Raw genomic sequence first — 21,462 nt, 5'->3', positions numbered from 1 at the left:
GTTTCTGAGAAAGCCTTTGATAAGAGCTTTTTAAGAAGGATGGAGGAACAGAATCAGCAAAAAATATTGCATGGGCCCCATTGTTTAGTTAGATATTGACTTTAATTAGGTCAGCCATACAAGTGTAAAACACTCTACTAAGTGACTGGAATTACTCTGCTACACGATCAGATAAGAGTCAAGCTCTAATTTCCTTTTCAGATGTCTAAACTGCATTTTTCAGGGTTAACATCATAAATTCTCTAAGAATTAATATAGAAAGGGTGGAACCTTCCATGCACATGGAATCACTAAGAAAGTTGCTGGGTTATGTCTATGCACAGTCTCAAGGCCCAGGCTGTATGTGTGAACCCTTCTGTTGAGCACTGGGATGCACAGCCCTATCCTCTGCAGCGGTGATCTTCTACTGTCCCCTCAGGGGCCCTATCCTCCCTCCTTGTTTACCCTTCTATAGCATCTTTATTAGTTCAAGCCTTACAGGTTGTCCACTATGTGTTTAGGAGCAACATGCTCATTGGTAAGCACAGTGACCCACATCACAGAAGATTTGGATTTGTTAATATTGTTCCTGAAAAAAACAAAGGTAAGAGAATTTGTGCTAATTTTCTCCTTTCACTCCTGTGGACTTAGGAAGAAAAACTCTCTTTCAGTGACAAAATAAAATTGCTGGCTGCATGGTCAAGAAAGTGAATGCATTGACTGTGGCATTTGTGTTGCAGTCATTTTCATAGAAAGGCTTCCAGATAACTTTGCAGTATCAGCCTCAGTGTGTACTTTGTTCAGAAAAGATTTCCCTAATCATCAAAGCTCTGCTTTAACAAACAATCACAGCAATTAGTGCATGCCAGATAGAGGAGGCAGCTGTGAAGAGCTTTTTGTCCATTTCTCTGAACATCCTTCCTTTGATTCACTGAATTTTAACTTGAAGCTCTTTCAAACAAACAGAGCCCTTACATATCTATCAGTTGCTAACACTGCTGCACTGTCCAGCGAGCAATAGCGTGGCCTCACTGCTCACACATTCATTCCTCTCCCAAATACACACATTTCTTCATCCCCATCCTGAGGGCACTGAAGGTCTATAAGCTCTCATTGCCCCTTATGAAGAACAATTTCTGCTGTAGTATCTGACTAGAAATAAGTGAGAATATTCCAGCAAGGCCACAAGAAGTTCAATATTTAAACATTTATATAGTAACATAAACATAGATAAAAAAAATTCTATTTATCTATAAGACATTTTCCTCTCTACTCACTTATTTGAGGCTGTTTTCAAGAGTCTTTTAGAATGGAATCAATATCATTGTCCCACTTCTTCAGTATCTAATATCACTGGGCCCCAATCCTTGTTTGAGCACTCGGACTTACTGTCTGGTAAGTCATAAGAATGACAGAACATGTGAGTTCATTTGAACTGTTGTCTACAGTCTGTCACATTTTTTATCTGAGACACTGAAACTTATTATCATGAATCTAAAAGAGAGAGGTTCTTTAGCCTTAAAAAGTTAGTTTGGAACATCACTGGTTTCACATGAGTAAACAACAAATTTTAGTGTAATTGTAGAAGGCACTGAGTTCAGAATTCTGCAATTTAAATTAAGCCTGTGGCTTGAAACTGATTCCAAACAACACTAAAATATTAGCAACTTGTTGATTTGCTCATCTCTGAGTTGAACTGTTTTAGTCTCGCTTCAAATGTAACGGGAGAGACAAGAGAAAATGTACACAGTATTGTGCACTTTCTTTAAGATGATCAACAGTGCTCTGTACGATTAAGAAGCTACAAGATAAACAACATGTCAGGTGCAAATGGTGATTATCCTTCACTGATCTATAATCCAGGCAAAATATTAAAACTACCAATACTAAAAAACATATAAATTATTCTGTCAGAACTGCCACAGATTCTTTGGGCCTATAAGCTACCCCAAAATTAAGTTATTTTTATGAGATACTTCATTTTTAACTGACATAGTTTGATAGAACTGAATGGAAGTGTAAATTAAAAAAAAAAAAAAAAAAAAAGAATGAGAAAAGGATGAGTAAGCTGAGCTGTGTGGGCTGCTAGAAACAAACTAAATGTTCAGCGACAAAGCCCCAAACTCATTGCACCTAACTATAGGTGCCAGCTTGGAATAAATCTACCACAGATTCTCTCAAAAATGTAATGGAAAGGAAAGCACCTCCATTCAAGTTTAGGGGCATCTTTGGAGGTGCCTCTCTCCCCACTGTCTGAAGTTCATCTGAAAAAACACTTGGTGGGACAACCCAAGGTATCTGCATTCAGACCTAGAAAGTGGCTGGCTCAGAGGAAATGAATAAGCCATGAGGATGGGAAGAAGGAAACAGATAGAACCTCTAAAAGAAAATAGTACAGATATTAAAAAAAGATCGGGGTTTTGATTTTTAGATGTAACCAGAGAACCTGACAGTACCAAATTTTAGGTTGTGCAGTTTGAAAGGAAAATTGTTTCCGTGAAGAAAGTGGTACTTTGTAAGGAACTTCCACACTGGTATGTGGAAATCAGTCACCCTTTTAAAAAGCTCATTTCCCATATTCCTGCAACACTGACATATCAAAGTGTTTATATTTTTAGGTGGCAGGCATTTAGACACCTTTTGCCCCATCTTGCAAAATATTCTTCTAATCTATCTGAAATCTCTTTCTCACTCTGGTAGGTTCTACATCTGTCTTCTTGTTTCTGCCTCATTTGAAATATGAATCACAGAATTACAGAATTGTAGGGGTTGGAAGGGACCTCTAGAGATGACAGCAACGGAACTGTCACTACCAGCACATAGGTGCTGGGTGTATTCACGACGACCTATAGATTCATACTAGCTGAGACATCGATCACCAAGCCCTGTTAAACAGACAGGTTAGTGAGGTGACAGCTCCAACACTTTCCAGTCATCTTTAGTTCATGACAGTTTGCCAAGCAAAGAAGCTTGTGGCTCAAGAGAGGATTTACCTGAGAGATTTCAGTGAATACAGCCAGGAAAAACACCCTTTTCAGAGTACATATCCAATTTGATTAAGGCTGCATGTAGTTATGTCACTTATTATGAGCCTTGTAGCTTATTTCAAGTTAATAAGGAGCAATCAGAATCCCTTAATGTTGTCCTTTCCTGTAAGCAACAGCTGCAGCTGTTACAGCCATATCACTCAATTCCTACCTAAAAAGAAGAAAAGCAGCACATGGAGAAGTTGTAATATGCAAGAGCAACTTTTCTAAACTTACAGATGAGATACTCTGCAGAAGTATGAGAATATTACTAAATATCTCATTTTTATAACGGGTGAATTACTTGATTTCAGATCTTGTTTCTTTAAGTATATAAGCAGTTTCTGGATTGTGACAACAGATGGAGAAGGAAGGGGACTAATGTTGGAGTTGAATGAAAATGACATGTAAATCATGCACTGAGATACTGCTGAGATGGCAAAAGAGAGATTTTCAATATATGTGCAAATACATTGCCCACCAATTCATTAAATATTTTTCCTTTTGTGTACATATAAAGCCTATGCATGTATACACACAGCAACTTTGTCACATATTCAGTAAACTAACTCATTACAGCAGTTCCGGGTAATGATTCATCTCAATATGTCTACTATCTCTGTAGCACTGAGCTGAAAGATAGCTGCAAGACTATATCAAAGCGAAACATATCTCCTTAACAGAGGTACTTCAGTTTCCTATGTAACTGGCTCATTTCAGTATTATCTTTGCTTGCTCATCACTCCTCCTCACCACTTCACAGGGACTTTCAAGAACTTTGTATCATCAATCTGTTTTAAGAAATAAAAAAGGATGTTCCTCGCCTCCTTGAAAAAGCATGCCTGGATCCATCACTCTTATCATGACAATGTCTGCTCCAGCTTTCAAAGTAGCCTCAGAAGATTTAAATAACAAAGTTTGGAACATAGATGTACAATCTGTAGTAATAACAACATTCAGCACTTAAAATGGGAATATCTTCCCAAATAAAAGTTCTATACTAGATAAGTTTCATCTCACTTAATATCGCACATCTGAAAAGGAGGCGTTAAACTAGTTGGTTCATCTCCCCTTAATTAAGGTAAAGATGCACATACCTCCAGAGGGTGAGTCATTCTACCTTTACATAAACATCTCAGAAAAGTGAAAAAGGAATTGCCCTCAAGAAGTATTTATCTTTGCCATCTGACTACAGCAGAAGCCCAAGCAACTAGCTCAGACTAGACACCAACCTTGTTGCATGGCTATAACGAAGTAAGAAGAACCCTGCTGTGAGCAGGGGCTCCATAGTCTTTGAGAAGGTCTAACAGCATCTCCTTGCCTGTGTGTAGTCTGTTCTCAGTCTCCAGCAGAGTCATACATGCGTTCCTAGTTTGACAGTTACAGCTAATATTGCTTCAGTTTTCAATAAATACAGGACAGAATTAACAACTTTTTGTCAAATACTCACTGATCTGTGCTCTCCACACCAGCCAGTCTTCACTGATCTGTGATGTGGGAAAATAGCTAGGGGCACTCTTGAACTTCACTGATATTTTTCTTTAATCCTAAGTTATTTACAGACAGGAAAAAGCAGTCCCAAACAGCCTGTCCCCTGCTCCACATCTACTAATGCTGACTATTTATCACACACACTTAGTCCTGACTTAGGAATAGTATTCAGCTACTAAGACCTAATATTACTAAACTTGAAAAGAAATATCTCATTAAAGAAATACAGCATTTCAGAACACTGGACTATACAGCTGAAATTTTTTTTTGTATGTACAAGAGGACAGAGAAGGCAAACAGGGATTGGCAATTAGGACTGCAAGCTGATTTTTACTGTGCTCATTTCTACTGCCAAAAATCATTTATGGGTGGGAGAGAAGGAGCCTCAATTTTAATCTTTGGAGCCATGAATGTGAACAATTCTATGCAGAATTTATGAGCTGTTTTACTTATCAGTATTTCCTCAGAGTTTTCACACAGTCAGATTGATTACCCTTTCCTCATACTGTTTGTGCGTGCTTCAGTTCAGCTATACAGTGCAGAAATGGACATGAGCTACATACTGTTCCATACAAGGAAAGAAAAGGCAGTGACATGCCAATCATGGTTATTATTTTTGTTAGAAAACACAAAATGATATCATCATAATAAAAATCCATGTTTCCAAATACTCAAGCAGCAAGCATAACCTAAATATTTGGGGATTTTTTTAATAATCTAAGTTCCATAGGTCATCTAAATGGACAGAACAAAAGAAAGGAAGAAAAAAAAAACAGATGTAAAGAGTCTTATTTTCTTCTGTAACATGCTTGCCTTTCATGAAAGAATTTGTCCTGAATGGCTTCAGTGCACAAAGAAGTCTATTTTTTTCTTTATATATCCATAATTTATATACCCATAACTGCCATGAGTAAAAATCTCTGATTACCAGAAAATACCAGTTGCCTGGCCTAAAACAGCTCAGGATAACAAAACAGCCTCATGTTCCCAAAAATGAGGCTTTTGTCCTGGGCCTACAATGCAGTGCATTTATACATTTTATTTAAAGTATTTTTTCCCAGCATAGGGCTGGGGACTGAGGCACAAGCTATAGCTCTGCACACAGGTACCAAGGTGCTCACAGAATACGGGATACACAATCCACGTGACTCAGGTACAAAAGTATGTCACATCAATACATCTACTGACAGACAAACCAATTTCCCCAATTAGCAGTACTAGTACTGTACTATTACTAGTACTAATGGCAGTTTTCACCCAACTTTACCTGTAAAACCACTACAGAAAGTTTGGCAGAGATGTTAATCACATTACTCAAAAAATACATTCACTCTGTGGCAATGGCTGATGTTTAATCACCAACTTCTGGATAGATTTCTTGAGATGGAAAGAAATGGCAGTAAAGAGGTTTTAATCATGTAAACCTTGGAGTTTAGGTATTGAATGAACCTGGAGTACTCCAAGAACACCTATGAAGCATTTAAAAATGAACAAATGTAAAAAAAACAAAACCAAGATATTTCTCTTTTTTTTTTTTTCCCACAAAACAGAATACATTTTTGCACTATTTTATTTTACTTGTCTACATAATGATGAGATTAGCTATACTTAAGTACAGCATGAGTAATGAGAATGGGTTACAGACACAACACCCTCCAAGACAGGATGCAGTTTGTTTGTTTAAAAAACATCACTGGTTTGTGGAAGAAGCATTCAGTATCTAAGCCTGAGTGGCTTGAAATTCTATCTTGCTATAATGTAAGAAATTAAGAATTTTCTAGCCACAATGAGTAGTCTCCATTGAGGAAATGGTGAAACTCCCACTGATAACAACAACTACACAGTAAGTTCTGATTTTGGAAGTATGATTTTGACATGTTTCTCAAATGAGGCATTTAAAATGATCTAGCTAACAAATATCTCCCTAAAGGTCATTGGGGAGATGATAAAAGCAGAGAGCTGCAGAAGTTTACAAATAGGGTGCAACAGTTTGTTGTCTGTATGGAAACTGACTCCTCAATAACTTAAACATCTTTTTCTTCTCTGCATCAGTGTCCTCAGCACTGCTGGGGAAGTTCATTTACCAGAGAAACTGGGGGACACAACTGGGGACAGATAGTGGAGAGAGATCACAGGGCTGCCTTGCAGTCTCTGTTCTTTCACTGGGATTTCAGGTTGCTTAGCTGCAGCAGGTTTATAAATGGCCTGTCGCAATATTAAAAAAAAAAAAAGTTCTTGTGAATATTTACTTATGCTAATACAGACATAAAAGTGAATAAGTACCTGAATATGAGCTTCTATACCCACCTCTAGCATGAACCACAGATTTGTAATTTTATAATGGTTTCAGTCTACCTAGGATGCACTACTGCTGCCAAAGGGCTAAACCTATATTTATTAACTATGTGCTGTAAATATAGAATCATAGAATCCTTAGAGTTGGAAGGGACCTTTAAAGGTCATCTAGTTCAACTTCCCTGCAATGAACAGGGACACACACAGCTAGATTAGATTGCCCAGGTCCTGATCCAGCCTTGCCTTGAAATTCTCCATGATCAGGTCATCAACCACTTCTCTAGGCAAGCTGTTCCAGTGCCTCACCACCCTCACTGTAAAAGACTTTTTCCTTATATCCAACCTAAATTTGCCCGCTTTAAGCTTGAAGCCATTTCCCCTTGTTCTGTCACCACAGACTCTGCTAAAGAGTATGTCCCCTTCTTTCCTGTAGCTCCCCTTTAGATATGGAAAGGCTGCCATCACGCCACCTGATATTGATATATTGATATTGAGCAGTGGCTTCAGAGGAGCTGTAATAACATAGTCAGTGATTTGCAGTATTAACATTTTCAGTCATCCCCACTCTAATCTGTGTTCTGCTGCTCTGGCATCGCTGCACACACCAATGCTTGGTATATATATCACATCTGAAAATATCCTAAAAGCAATGGCAAAATTAAATAAAGTAGTCGAGCATAGATGCAATACAAAAATTGTGAAGAATGGAGCCATTTATACAGCTGTTAAGGGGAGAAGCCCCCAAACTACACCCAAATGAAGGTATTGGTTTGATCAGGCAAAGTAAAACGAATGGTGAAGTAATGTTGTCTTACAGAGTCCTTAAAGCAACACCTGAAATTTTATCAAACATTAGTTAAAATATCATTACTAATGCCTAACAAAGACAATCAGCCTAATTAAGAGCCTAATTTCTGTCTTCAATTCATCAAAATGGGTTAACTACTTCATCTACAGAGAATTTTGCAAAGGTAGGTTGCTACTACAGCACAAACCAGTATTTACTTTCCAAAAGCCAAATTCTTGAATATGCCATTGTCTTACAACTTGATCAAGATACATATTTCTTCCTAATCAATTCGGACAAAACATTTGTTTATTTTGTAACCATGTTGTAAATCACTGGTTATTGTGTGCAAAGGCTGTTGAAATCCTTAAAGACATGTATACATCTGAGTAAAAATTAGTGTTGAAAATCCTGACTTTACTGTCATCCAAGCTGAAATTTTTAATGGGGAGTGAAGGAAACATTTGTCCCATTGGACTGAAATATGACCACTATCACTGCCTTTGCTGGCATTTATATCAGTATTTCACAATGAGATCTTACCATTTCTCTCACATTAAATGAGATCATCTCTAGTTTTCAGGAGAGAAGGGATCAAATTTTCCATAGATGCAAATATGTCCCTAATCCCCTTGTTTTTAGGGAGTCTGAGTTCTCTAGCGTCTCTTTTGCTGATCTGAATCTCCTGCATTATATTCTTTCTTTGTTGCCAAACTCCCTTTAAGGTTTTTTATTTTTTGTGGGTTTTTTTTTTGAACGACAGTGTTTGGTCTGACAAACCAGTTCCAAATATGCTCACTCTCATGCGCTTCCTTCTTCAAAACTTTGCTTGGTTTTGGTTCTACAGCTTCCCTTGGGACTCTACACTTCCCTGCACCGTGCCCACAGATGAGGCAGAACAACCGAGACAAATTCCGCACTGACAGTACAGGGCCCTGGGAAGAAAGCCATGTTTTACTTTCTGCACATTTTTCTTTTATTCCCCACTCCAATCTGCTAATAGCTTATAGGCTCAAACTCTTGGAAGACTGTGACTGACATAGCTGGTCTGAGCTGGGAGGACTTCCCTGCCTTCACTCCTTGCTGATTCAACCACCAACCTACTGCCAACACCGAGCTGAAGAAACCAAGTTCTTGCTCAAGAGCAGTCGAGACCTGAAAGTTCTGCAAACTTGATTGCATTCAAAGATAAGGAAGTGGTGCTGGCATTGCCTGTAAACAAGGCATCTGACTGTCAATAAGACGCGGTTTATTTACTGAATACCCCGCTTCTTAGGTTTCGGCTAATAATTCAGAACTCTGGCAGTCTCTAGTGTGATACAGCAGTGAGGTACAGAAAACAACAAAGACACTGTTATTCTCTTCTTACCTTTGCCATGATCACATATTTCCACAGGACAAATGTACATTGTATATTAAATGGCTTCTACTCGTGTCTTCTTATTACAAACAAGAACTAAGGATGTACGTGTTATTAAGCTGTCAGGCAGGAAGCTGTTCACATCAGTAACAAATTAGGTGAAAAAAAATCAGTTTTCCTAAGGTCATTCAAAGTAACTTCAACAATATTTTTAAAAGTAGCTAATTAGATTATTCCTTTGGTATTAAAAAAATAAAATGAAATAATACTTAGCCACCAAAAATCTTTATTCTGAAATAATGGCATTTGTACCATTTTGCACATAAGCTGATTTCAAAGAGGTACGTGATAGAAACCAGAAGTGAAACTAGTTTGTGGCTTCCCATGCTAATCTCTAGGCCCTACTCCCTCTCAGAAGCATTTCAAAAGCAAATCTAAACCTGCAGCCTTCAAGCCTTCAGATCTGTGCTGCTCCTTCATGAGAAACAGATTCCCCAGCTCCTCCTTCCAGCACACTGTCTCTGGCGGGTGAGCTGGCCAGCAATGACTAAAGCAGTCAGGCCGATCAGCTGAGGACATTTCTAAGCTCCTTTTGAACTTTTATTTGTTATTTTACATTCTTATTTAATGCCTATTTATTTCCACTACAGAAACAGCTTACAGAAAAAAAAAAAAAATTAAAACAAGAAGGAAAACAGCCTGTTTACTGCATAGATGTGCTGCCAGGAAATCCCATTGTTGTAGTGGTGAGTAAAAGTCCTGCACCCTGACTTATGTCTTACTCACCCTAAATCATGTATGAACCATGCAGCTTTTTGTGATTAATGAAAGTGGTCAAATGTTTTACAACACATCTTAGGAAGTTGTCTCTCTGTGCATGACCACTCCGATTACTAAGTCATGATGGTTTTACACATGCCCTGTAAATCAACTCCTGATGCACAACAGGAAGCCTTTACTGCCAAATCTTTTGGAGTTTAACACAGTATCAACATGATACAAAGCCAGGTGCTAAATTCTCAAAGGCAGATATTTTGAAATGGAAAACACAAGAGAGGGGTCAACATCTATTTTTGTTCTACCTTTACTAATTTGCTGCAATTCACTCACTAATTGGTGAGTTTCACCCGAGCAAAATATTTTAAACTCGTGATGAGAGACATACAGAATGATGAAATTATTTCCACTGGGTTAGGATCGGAAGGGCAGGGCAGTAAAGGAGGCTATGGGAGAATAAACATAACTGAAAAGGTAAATCAGACAAAATATCAGGCTGAAAGTAGGTTAGGACAATATTAATATTGCACTTGCTTAACTTTTCTTATGTTTTATGCAGAGTTAGTACAGTGGCTGGCACCTTCTCAGTTTGTACACGCAAAATTACTGTGATCCTGCCCTAATCGCCTTAAAATTATACTTCCCTTTGATTTGCTTGTTTTCCAACTTGGTTTACACTGAACATACAAAGGAGCCATCGGAAATCTTACACATCTTACACAAGGGAATTATTCCTTTGCATTTACCAGACAAAACACTCCACATTCCTTTTCTGAATTTTAAGTAAGTTATGCTATCTTTCAGCCAAAGTTCTGCTGCCAGTAAAAACAAAAAAGCAAGGTTTTTGACCTTAAAAACATCACAGGCAAGTGAAGATTCACACAAAATATTCCGCTAGGAGGTTTGAGAATAGATAGATGCTCCCTTCTCTCCCAGCTTAGTCCCCAACCACTTTAGCTGTCAAAAGGCTATTGTTAAAGCATGGGCTTCCTCCAAGACCACATCCTGTGAATCAGGTCAAAGTGAAACACAGAGCTGCTTTAAATGAACTACTCTTTGCTTGCTCTGCATTCAAGTGTAAGAAAAGCTACACAACTCAAAAATATTAGTTTACTAGAGAAAAGAAGTCAGTGGGTCTGGACTGGAATGAACGCAGAGTTAAAACAACTAGCACTTCTTTGCAACTAATGCCTTCATTACTTTGTAAATACAAGAATTTCTGCTACAAGGAAGCTCATCAGTGTATACAAAAGCAGACATAAGTACCAAAAATATGTCATCTCTCTTTAAAAAAGGCCTGATTTTATTTCGTAAATATTTATACTTTCTACATCATGTTTAATAACTGAAAAGCCTATGAGCAGCATTACACACAAGACTTCTCATGAGTGTTATACCACTCTACAAAGGGCACAATATTTTTGTGCATCTCTAATAAATTCTGTCAAAATCTGGGTTGATCAGATAAATCAAACTCCAGAATGAGGCTCCTGGAGTGAAATTCCAACTCCACCTCAGAGCTGGGCCCAGGCTGATGCTGGCTGCTGACATTAGGAGGAAGAAAGAAACAAAACTCTCCTTGTGAAGTAAACAGGATAAATAAATAATTATCTGAATGTTTCTTTCTTAACTGATTTCTTAGAAAAGACAAAGACTGGGCTTGTGGTTAGGATACAAGGCTGGAACTCATGATATGTATGACTTGAGATTCAAAGTCCTGTCACAAAGACCTAGCCCAAGTGTGGGAAAATAATCCACTTCCCTTAAATCTACTCTCTCCCTCTGTACTGTGGAGATAATATTTTTCCCTTTCTCCCACACTCTAATACAGCCATAGATGCTATAGAGCTGTGAGTAACTTCCACTGTGTGCATGCACACTACCTGTTGCAATAAGGCCTCAATCTAGTAAAAGTTTCTAGGTTCAAGGTCTGGCTGAAACTGAAAAAAAATCACAGAGAGGACATGGGAATGAATTTTTACTTAAGGAAAATAACATGTTTCAGCTGAACTGAATTTCACAATCTGAGTGGTACCCCTCATTCTGCTGGGTGCTTTGGGAAACTCCCATATTCCAGGGAGCAGTCTAAACAGCTGCATGAAACGTGACAGGCTGAAAAACTTACTGCAGTGTTCCTGAAGGGATTTTGAAGGATCTCAGCACTCTAAACTGAATTGTATTCACAGAGTTTTTAGGTCCCTTGCACAGAACTGGGTTTCTGTGAGTCCTATTGTCAGACCTCACAGGATCTTGAGGCTTGAGGGCACTCCAATGCTAACATCCCATATGCCAGGGTAAGGAATGTTTCTGAGCAAGAAACTAGCTTGCTGGTTTCCAATGATACCTGTCCCTGCTTTCAGGAAACTTAACAGAAACTGTAGTTTTTCAGAGAAATACCTCTGGGAACACCCATACTGTGCACTGCCACAGTTTGTAGCAAAGATGTCTCCAGCTCAGGCTCCCGGAGTAGCAGTTTCACCCCCACACACCCACATTCAGCTGAATCAGTGAATGAGAAAAGAGAAAGAGACCTTCAGGAGAGTCATCTAGTCCTTTGTACAAGGAAGGGTCAGCGTAACCAGGCTATGAACAGCAGGTGTACATCTGCTTGTTTTTTTAAAAATTCTCCAGTGACAGAGATGGTACACCTTCTGAATGCGACGCGTTCCTCTGTTAAACTACTATTAACTGCTGGAAAGTTTTACTGAGGCCTAACAAAAACCTCCTGGGGTATAGTATAAGCCCATTATTTTCATGTAGAGATGGAGACCACTTATCTCCATTTATGGTCATGGAGAACAGATTACCCTGAGAGGCTGCATTTATTAGCTCTGGTGTTGCACCAAGCAAATGTTACTGGGTTGCTTCAGGATCCAGAGCTCTGCTGCTTTCACACATTCTGGGATCTGTGTATATACACTCAGAAACACTTCCATTTTCAAGGAAAGAGGAATTTTCTAAACTTGTTTGTTCAGGAAATCCCCAGCCAGCTTCCCTCGGCACAGATGCAATACAGAAGAGTAAAAGCAATTGTTTTCTATCAGTGCCTTGTATCAGTTCTCAGTACCCATCTAATATGAAATATGCTGAGTTTTAAGTTCTGTTATTAGAGAAATATAGAAAAAGAAGTCTAAAGGTATGCAGAGGTCTTAAACTTGAGTTACTTATACCCTCCTACTCATAATCCCAATTAAAAATTACAAACAGAAAGCATATTTCAAACCACACTCAATACAATTTGCTCATAAATACAAAAGCTTTTAGAGGTATGTACTTGTCTTACTGTTCATTTATCTTAACTATGTGAAAATGTGTTTGCTACAGATGATTAGAAAATAAACATGTAACAGTAAAGTTGCTTCCAAGCTTCTGCAGCACGAGACTCTTAAATCAGTTATTATATAGCATAGACAGATGGTGCTGAACACACAAAGCACATTAAAGATGCTGTTATCTGTTTGATAAAGAAATAATTCAGACCACAAGGCAAGAAGCTGAAAATGCTGACAATCTGAACTCCTGCCAGCTGTCCTGGCTTCACTGGGCCAGTGTGAAGTTTAAACACACGCAGTCCCAGGTGTCAGCAGTGCCGACTGAAATTTCTGGCAGCTAGTTCAGTGCTTTTGAAACAGTGCTAGCTTCCCAGCACTAGCGGTCACTATGGGGAGAAGATGGGCGGCCTCTGGCTGCTTCTGCTGTCCTTTTTGTTGCCTTGGCCATAGCACTGTAAATGAAACACTCGGCACAATGAGCAGCCTCCTTTCCTGCCAACCCACAAGGCAGACATCTCCAATGTACTAGCACTGGGAAAAGGAAGGGTATGACAAAGTGGGGAAATAAACTCATTTATTTATGTTCCCTAGACTCAGTATGTCAAGAAACTTTGTAAAGTTTGGCCCTGTGAGACCAGACAAAAAGGTATCCAAGAATCTGAAAGGTCAAATAGATGTGGGATTGCAACAGATGCCGCACTGGAGACAGCTAGAGAATGGTGGGAAAGGGATACACAAAACCTACGGTGTGGAAGGGTTAGTTGAATAAAGACAGAGATATGGAAGTCATTCATGACACATATCTGGTTTTCCAGTGTGCACAGTACTCCCACAGGCATGATCAGGGAGCTCCACCCATGCACAGAAAGCAAAAAAATTTGTCTTAAGATCTATCTGGATAGAGAATCCTAGCCATTCTCCAAGTCTGGTGTCTGGCAATAGGCAGGAATTACCACACTACTGACAAGCTGCTGACAGTTGATGAGGCAGAAATGACGGGTTTCCATGCTCATTCCAGTGTCCTGCTGCAACAGCGCTGGCTGAATGACACCGACACTGGAAGCCCTCAGATCAATACTGAGATGTAAAAGTATGATACAAAATGAAATGAACTTCAAGAGCCCTTTTAATAGCAGCAGTACATGTTTTTTGCCTAATCACATCAAAGCATTTAGAATTGTTTTGTGGCACTGACATTTTATTTTAGATCATTTTAATGATGTTTTCTTGGTACAACTAAGTACTACAGAGCCTAGTCTTTCAGGGCCATATTCCCCATGTAAAGCACATCTATTCATCCCTGTTCTGCTGCTTTACAGACCACTTTCCTAACCCAGCTGCTCAGATTTCCATGCTCTAGAGAAGAAATCACTTGCATGTCTTTCATCAGGTGGACACATCATATTCTTAGGCATTACATCCAGAAGACTTTGCAGTAGATCCATTTTCTGAGCTACCCTGAGATCTTCCTGTCTCAAAATTAGACTACTTAGTGATGAGCTTGGTGCAGCTGGACCACTTTGAGATCACAAATTACTGTCCATACATCCTCTGGATGCCAGTATCTCTACAGCTCTCTACAAATACTTGAAAGGAGGTTGTGGCGAGGTGGAGGTTGGCCTCCTCTTCCATGTAACCAGCAACAGGACTAAAGGAAATGACCTCAAGATGCACCAGGGGAGGTTCAGGTTGTATATTAGGAAACATTTCTTCACCAAAAAAGTGGTAAGGCACTGGAATGGGCTGCCCAGGGAGGTGGATGAGTCACTGTCCCTGGAGGTGGACAGTTGGACTAGATGATTTTGGAGGTCTTTTCCAACCTTGGTGATTCTATGATTCTATGATCTCCATGTTACAATAATCTTAACATAAACCCTAAAAAATGATGTATCTGTAAACGTTTTAAGTTTATCTATATGTACTGGATCAGTTGTAGAACCTAACACTTTCCAATAAGGTATAAAAAATGTTGCGGTCATGACATACGACTTGATTTGTAGATACAGAGAAAAATGAGTCTCTATAGAAGCCTGTAAAGATTTCTGCCAGTAGGAAAGAAGAAGGTGATAGAGCAGACAGCAACAGACAGATAGTGTAGTGAAGACCACCTGCCTACTACAACAAGATAGCATAGAGAAAGAGAAAGTGAATACAAGAAAAAAAAAAATGTATATAAGATAATATGACAGTACAGGTATGAATTAGCTTGGGAAAGAAGGATAAAGTCTTGTCTTTGAAGTCATATAACCAAAACACTACAATTAATATATCAGATTCAGCCCATAGAAAATTAAGTTGGCAAGCTTAAATGACAGTGCTTAAATGATTTATTTCTCTTGAAATAAGAAAGTTTGATGATGGGAGGAAACCATGGGGAACTTATGGCACAGCACTACAAGGAGTAGCTCTGGGCAGCCAGGTCAAAACACTGACATGCTCAGCATGGGTGCCAGCTCCCAGCACCTGCTCAGATTTTTGCCAGTGAGGATTTGTGATAGTGTCCTTGTGGTCACAGCATCAAATGTGTGAGGGCTGCTGAAAGAAATGATATTCACCTTGAGTGAAATGTTATTGGCATTGACATTATTCTACAGGTCAGTATAGTACAAAGTTATCATGTAGTGACCAAAATTAATTGTTTTTACAAAGAAACTCTCTCTAAGTTCCTTTGTTTTAGCCCTTTCCAAAATATCAATTGTATTTTTTTTTTCATTTTAGAACTTTTTATCTGGATACTCTACAACAAGAAGAGTACCACGAGGCAGCCTAATGTGATCTGATAATTTTGGTCTCATTATTTTAGCAAGCATTATGAAAGTATAGACACAGAAATATAAAATAATGCTCTATATTCTGTTAGAAAAATATTACAGAAGATATTGGTATTTTCAGATGTGGGTTTGCATAAAAACAAAGTATGGTCCAACTGAACAGCAAAACTCCATCTGCTTCAAGGAAAGCCAGCATTTCACCTCATGAATTCAGCAGCTGGATTCTTTTCCTGTGTACATATATAGGAATAAACTTTTGTCTATATGATACTCAGGGAAGAAGAATGTGCTCTGAATGCTTGCGTTCAAATACTTTGCATGACTATTCACATCGTAAGTGCTCATGCAGTCAGCTTAAACATTAGCGGGCTATGCAAGAAAGCAGATGGACTAATATGTGACTTACATACCAAAGCACAAATTGAGAGAATTCTGAACAAAAGTGTATTTGAATAAATTGCACACAAAATAATTTAATTATGAGCAACTTATTTGCCAATAAAGAAAGACCATTGAATATAATCACTCCATTTTTTTTCTACTACAGAGTTCTTATTAAAATAATGTTACTTTTACTAAACTTCAAACTGCATCATGTCCACAAAAGTCCCGCAAGCCTACATATGCAAAAGCAACAAAATCATGTGAGAAAGGAAAAATGCTTAGGGAAAAGAGATCTGATGTTTGCAGCTGTATTCCTAGCCAGCCCTGGCAATGCAGTTGTGTGAGAAAGCCAACACAAGTGTCAAAGGTCTCCAACAATCAGGTGCGGTGAGACTAAAGGCCATAGAGGAAACAGCTGGGTGGCAATGACATACTGTATTGACATATATAACTCAAATTTGTCTTGGGATCCTTAGTACTTAGAGATAGCAAGAAGATGTGTCAGAGAGCCTACATGTGTCAATGTAACTGCCTTCCAGACACAAAGCTAGCGTTCCACAGAGCAGAATGTGTAAAATACAGAAGAAAGCAAAGCTAAAGCCTGTAATCCAGCAGGCAAGGGCAAATGTTAACCAGATGATTAATTCATATGTTCCACTATCTTTTGCAGATAGATATTCATCATCTTACCCTCAAAAAACAGTGCTGTTTTATACCCAGCAATATAACATAAGCATACAAGCAGTATACAATAGAAGAAAATTTTACTCTCATGTGGAAACTCTGACTAGGTATTTATGACATTTTGACTTAAATACCTTTTATGTGATCACTGTTATAATGGAAACATTCCTAATGTACAACATTGTATACTACAGAACCATGCAGGAATGTCCTTGCCAATCAAAAAATCAGCCAAAGTTCTGCAGGCTCTTACAAATGGTCAAGTTTTAGCACACAGTGATATATGGAATTTGCATCCAGACAGCAAACCTGAAGGGACCTCCATCCTAACAACACATTCAAATTTGTGCTTGAACTACTTAGACATTCTAGACATACTCCTAAGAGGAGATCAGGCAATGGGAAACATGGAGGCATGAATCCTTGGCACTGATGAATGAAAATATAATTCAGTAATTTAGGCTGATATTTTGAAGTTTGTTAGTGACAAAAGCCTAAAATCGACTTCTTCATCATAATTGCTCACTTTATTATGAAAATTGTGTTGCCAAAATGCTTTATGAAATGTGCTTGATATGTGAATAAAAGAGCATTCATCAAAATGTGTACTTGGAAAAAAATTGAACAAGGGCATCCACCAAGCTTTGCTGGAAATGTCAAGACTTTATAAAAGGGAATACAGAAAAGCTGCAGAAGTTAGTAAGTTCTGGAACGGTCAACCCATCAATAAATCTAGGTGGCCAGGGGAGGTTTTCAGACGGGCATGTGCATAAACCAGCCTTAAGGATCATGTTCTAGAAGTGCTCAGCTGCCTCTATTGAGAAAAGAGAGATGGATCTAACAGCTAGCAGGACTTTTTTCAAAAAACAGCCTCTAAGTGTAAAAGCATAGTCAAACCAAAGAAACTTGAAATTCTCAAACTCAGATTTGAGAACCATTTGGGTCCACGTAGTCTGCTACTTTACCCACTAGTACCTCAGTAGTTCTCAGGACCAGATGCCTTGGAAGGAAATGCAGGAACTGGAGGAACTGACTCCCATTAAGTCTCATGTTAATCACTAATAGATCCTAGGCTGCTTAAATACTAAAGCAAGATGTTCTATTTTTCTCTGCAATTTTTTTCAAAGAATCAGGAAATATATTTCTCAGCAGGCAGTGCAATCTGTATTCTTTTTTTCCCTGAATATAGTAATTGCAAATCTAAAATACTTTTCATGCAATATCCACTAAAGAACAGCATCAAAGAATAAACATAAGGAATCTTTTCTATTACAGATAAATGAGGAAGCAGGAATTAAATTGTGCTGAAAAGTTTTATTCTTATCTTCATGTTGCACTCATGTCATAGAAAAGGGTTGTTCATCATTTCTGGAAATCAATAAATGAACAGTCTGGTCATTGTCTATATTTCTATTGGACATCTTTGAGATCACCAAAACATCATTTGAAAGGCAGAGAAAGGTGACAAAGAGAACTCCAAGAGAAAAATTAAGTGACATGACCAAAATCCCGTGGGAAATATGTGGCAGGGATTAAAAAGGAAACCAAATGTTCAGAATCCCAACCCTATGCTTTACCACAAAACCAACTTTCTTCACTAATAATGAATTAATTCAGTAACTAAAAACAAAGGGAAACCAAGTACATATATTATGACTATCTTGCTACTGTAACAGCTCTGATTACACTCAAGTGTCCTTAAATCAAATATGAAGCAACTACAAATATATGTTTAATCACAGTTTGGTAATCAGTTCCACAAACCAAAAGTACTAGGAAAGCAAGAGAGGTTTTTTAAATTGTCAAGTAAGAATGAAAAAGTACTCCTTTACAAAAGAAAAAAACTCTACAAGCAGTCTAAAAATGCTATGGAATCTTAATTAAGAAAAACTTTTTTTAAAAATTTAATCATAATGAATCAGAGCTAGATGAAAGCTAGGAAGAAGTTCCTTGCAGAAGAAAAAAAACATAGGTACTTTTCACTGGGATGCTGCTTTTCAGGTTCTGCAGCAAGGACAGCCAGATCATTTGAAAAGTGAAAAGAAAATCAATTAGTTGTTTTAAAGGAACCTCCCTGTGGGAATAAGTGTGGGCGTGAGATCTCTTTTTAAACTTCATAATATAATGTGAAGCAGCCAAGATTTTTGATTTTTTTTTAAGTGCAGTCATGTCATTGCTTTGTTTATGGGGTGCTGGGATGATTTTTTTTTCTACCTCTGATTCTACGGATCCTTATCAGATTGTTCTGTGAAATTTATTCCATCATTAGCTTAACATTAATATTTCAAAAACAGAATATTTATTCCAATGACAACATTGAGCAAACAAAATTTACAAGGCTGCTATATAAGTTCACTGCTGACAGCAAAAGTCTATCTTTTACCCAATCACACCCAAGCTGTGCATGCAGCAAGTTCCTATCAGATTTTGTCCAAGCAAATTAACATTTTCTGAGAATTCAGGTGTGCAGGTAAAGTTTCCAACTAACCTTGCTATCTTCCAGCTCCTGGGTTTTCCCTTGAAGCGCTCTCCTCTCTCCAAAATCACAGGTTGACTTTAACGTAAGCTGACAAGACAGCATCGAGCTCTCTTCCCCGGTAAGCTCCAAGGACTTTGGTGAGTAGTGCTGCGAGCCGGTGGGGCCAAGGTTTGGTATCGGGAGGGCAGTATGAACAGGCTTTGACCCTACGGCTGGCTGTCTTAGCTTGGAGGCAACCCCAAGCACAGGCATGGCTTCTCTAAAAGTATCTTCTTTCTGCCAAAGAAAATGCTCCTGACCTCAGTCTAGTAGACTCCAGATTCAGCAATTCCAGAACAAATACTTTAAACAAAAGTAGCAGTCATCCTTTCAAAAAGTCCTTAAAACAATAATATTACGAGTTTCACAAGGAAGCAAGACTTTTCCTTCATCTCTGCCTTCTCCCTCACAGACACTCACATGCGCTGCTCAGTGAGTCAGTGGCTCTGTAAGACTAAACACTCCTTTGGGGCGTGAACTTTTCTTGAAGGTAACTGCCACAGAGCTGCCTGTCTGGGATTAAAGAACTCGTAAATTTGCTTTCTCTTCTTCCTACAGCATTCCAGATCTGCGTGTTAAGTGAATGAAGGACGGGAGAGAAGGAGGCAGAGAGGAGATGAAATCTCCCTGTACTCCAACTGTCAAAACAGCTCCGAGACCACAACACTGGAAGCAGAGACCTCTTCCTGACTACATAAATAACCAGCCCACAGCTTAAAAAAAAAGCAAGCCTCTTTTTTTTTCTGATGAGAAAAAAAAAAAAAAAAAAAAAAAAAAAGACCTGAGCGGTGGCCAAAGCAAACAGCTGTTGGAAGAGTTTTTATCCCGGAAATAATCTCAGCAATGAAGCTGTTTGTCTGATTCCTGGCTATTTTTCACTGCTGACAACCATGAGCTAGAGTGTTTCATTCCCTGTTCCTCCCGTGAAATCAGGTTAAAATCGTGCAAGAGCGTGGCTAGGAACAGACGCTGAATCACAGCGTGGGTAACGTCTGCCTGTGTTATGAAAAATCCATACAAAAACACAGAGCAGGATATAGGAAAATCACGAGCATTGTTAGGAGATTTAGTCAATACAGCTTTTCAGGGCACTTTTTTTCTTTCTTTCTTGGTGGTGGTACTAACGTCATCTATTCACTTTTAACACTTCCCTTTCTAAAAACATTTAAAGCTCCATGAAGTGCACGTCCAATGCATCATTTCTGCTTGTTGTTCATAGACATATTCTTTCTGGCAACCTCAAATCCTTCTACAGGAAAATACAAGGCAGATAAGTAGACAGAGAGAGCTATAAAATGAATCACAACGGACGGTACAAATTGCTGAGCAGCACAAATGCTTACTTAAAAGGACAACTGTAAGTTCCCGAGTACCTACAGCAGGGGAACACATTTTAAACTGTGATGCAAGGGAAAAAACTGTATGAAAATGACACACCATTAAACTCCCATGGGATTTTATCACCTATATTATGGGCAAAAATATTCCATGCTTTTATTATTATCTGTTCCAAAATAAAACACAGAGACCTGAATGCTATTCTGCCACTAATACTCTACATGGTGTTAACCTGCTCTACCTGAATAGCAGGCACTGTTCATACTAAGATGTAATCTCAGGGAAAAATAAGAGTCTTGAGGATCCAAGTTGGGGATGGCAAGAGTTACAAATAGTGTTTAAAAGAAAACAGTGTGAATAAGAAGCAGTCTAGAAGGAAACTCCTAGGCCACCTTTTGAGATTATTTTGCATAATAAAACTACATTTTCCTCACACAGTATTTTCCTCTATATTTCATTTAAAAGATCATGATGATATATTAAGACAAGAATTCAGCTTTCTATATTGACTATCCATTCATGTTTGTAGTTCAAAGGAGTGAATCTGACCTTGTTTAATAATCTCCCGAGTTTTGCAGTGTGTATACAGAGAATCAGCAAAACCTACTTCAGCATCCTCTGCTTAGCAATGGGCTTTACACAAGACTGTGCAGAAGTACCTTCTCTCCATTTTGGACAAGTTCAGCGCACTGGATCCAACACTCTTCTCAATGGGTAGAATATTCTCGTTCCAAGTAGTGTTTCAGGTCTTGAGCAGAGCAAAAGGGAAAAAAGCTCCTT

The 21,462-nt window shown here is 38.5% G+C and overlaps 1 protein-coding gene across 8 annotated transcripts in view; it reads right to left on the bottom strand.

Annotated features, from left to right (window-relative positions):
* Positions 1 to 20,011, bottom strand: part of NAV3 (neuron navigator 3) — a 265,107-nt gene extending 245,096 nt beyond the window's left edge. For 7 of the 8 annotated variants that reach the window (XM_021385228.1, XM_021385230.1, XM_021385232.1 and 4 more), the window contains exon 1: positions 19,315 to 20,011. In XM_021385228.1, the coding sequence (XP_021240903.1) occupies positions 19,315 to 19,557 (243 nt within the window). In that variant the 5' untranslated portion in view covers positions 19,558 to 20,011. Of the gene's footprint in view, positions 1 to 8,947; positions 9,068 to 19,314 lie in introns of those variants that run through there. The other variant, XM_021385233.1, reaches the window with a different exon arrangement.

This window comes from Numida meleagris, chromosome 1, assembly GCF_002078875.1.
Source record: "Numida meleagris isolate 19003 breed g44 Domestic line chromosome 1, NumMel1.0, whole genome shotgun sequence".
NCBI lineage: Eukaryota > Metazoa > Chordata > Aves > Galliformes > Numididae > Numida > Numida meleagris.
The sequence above is the reverse complement of the archived record's forward strand: the minus strand, read 5'-3'. Positions and strand labels throughout refer to the sequence as shown.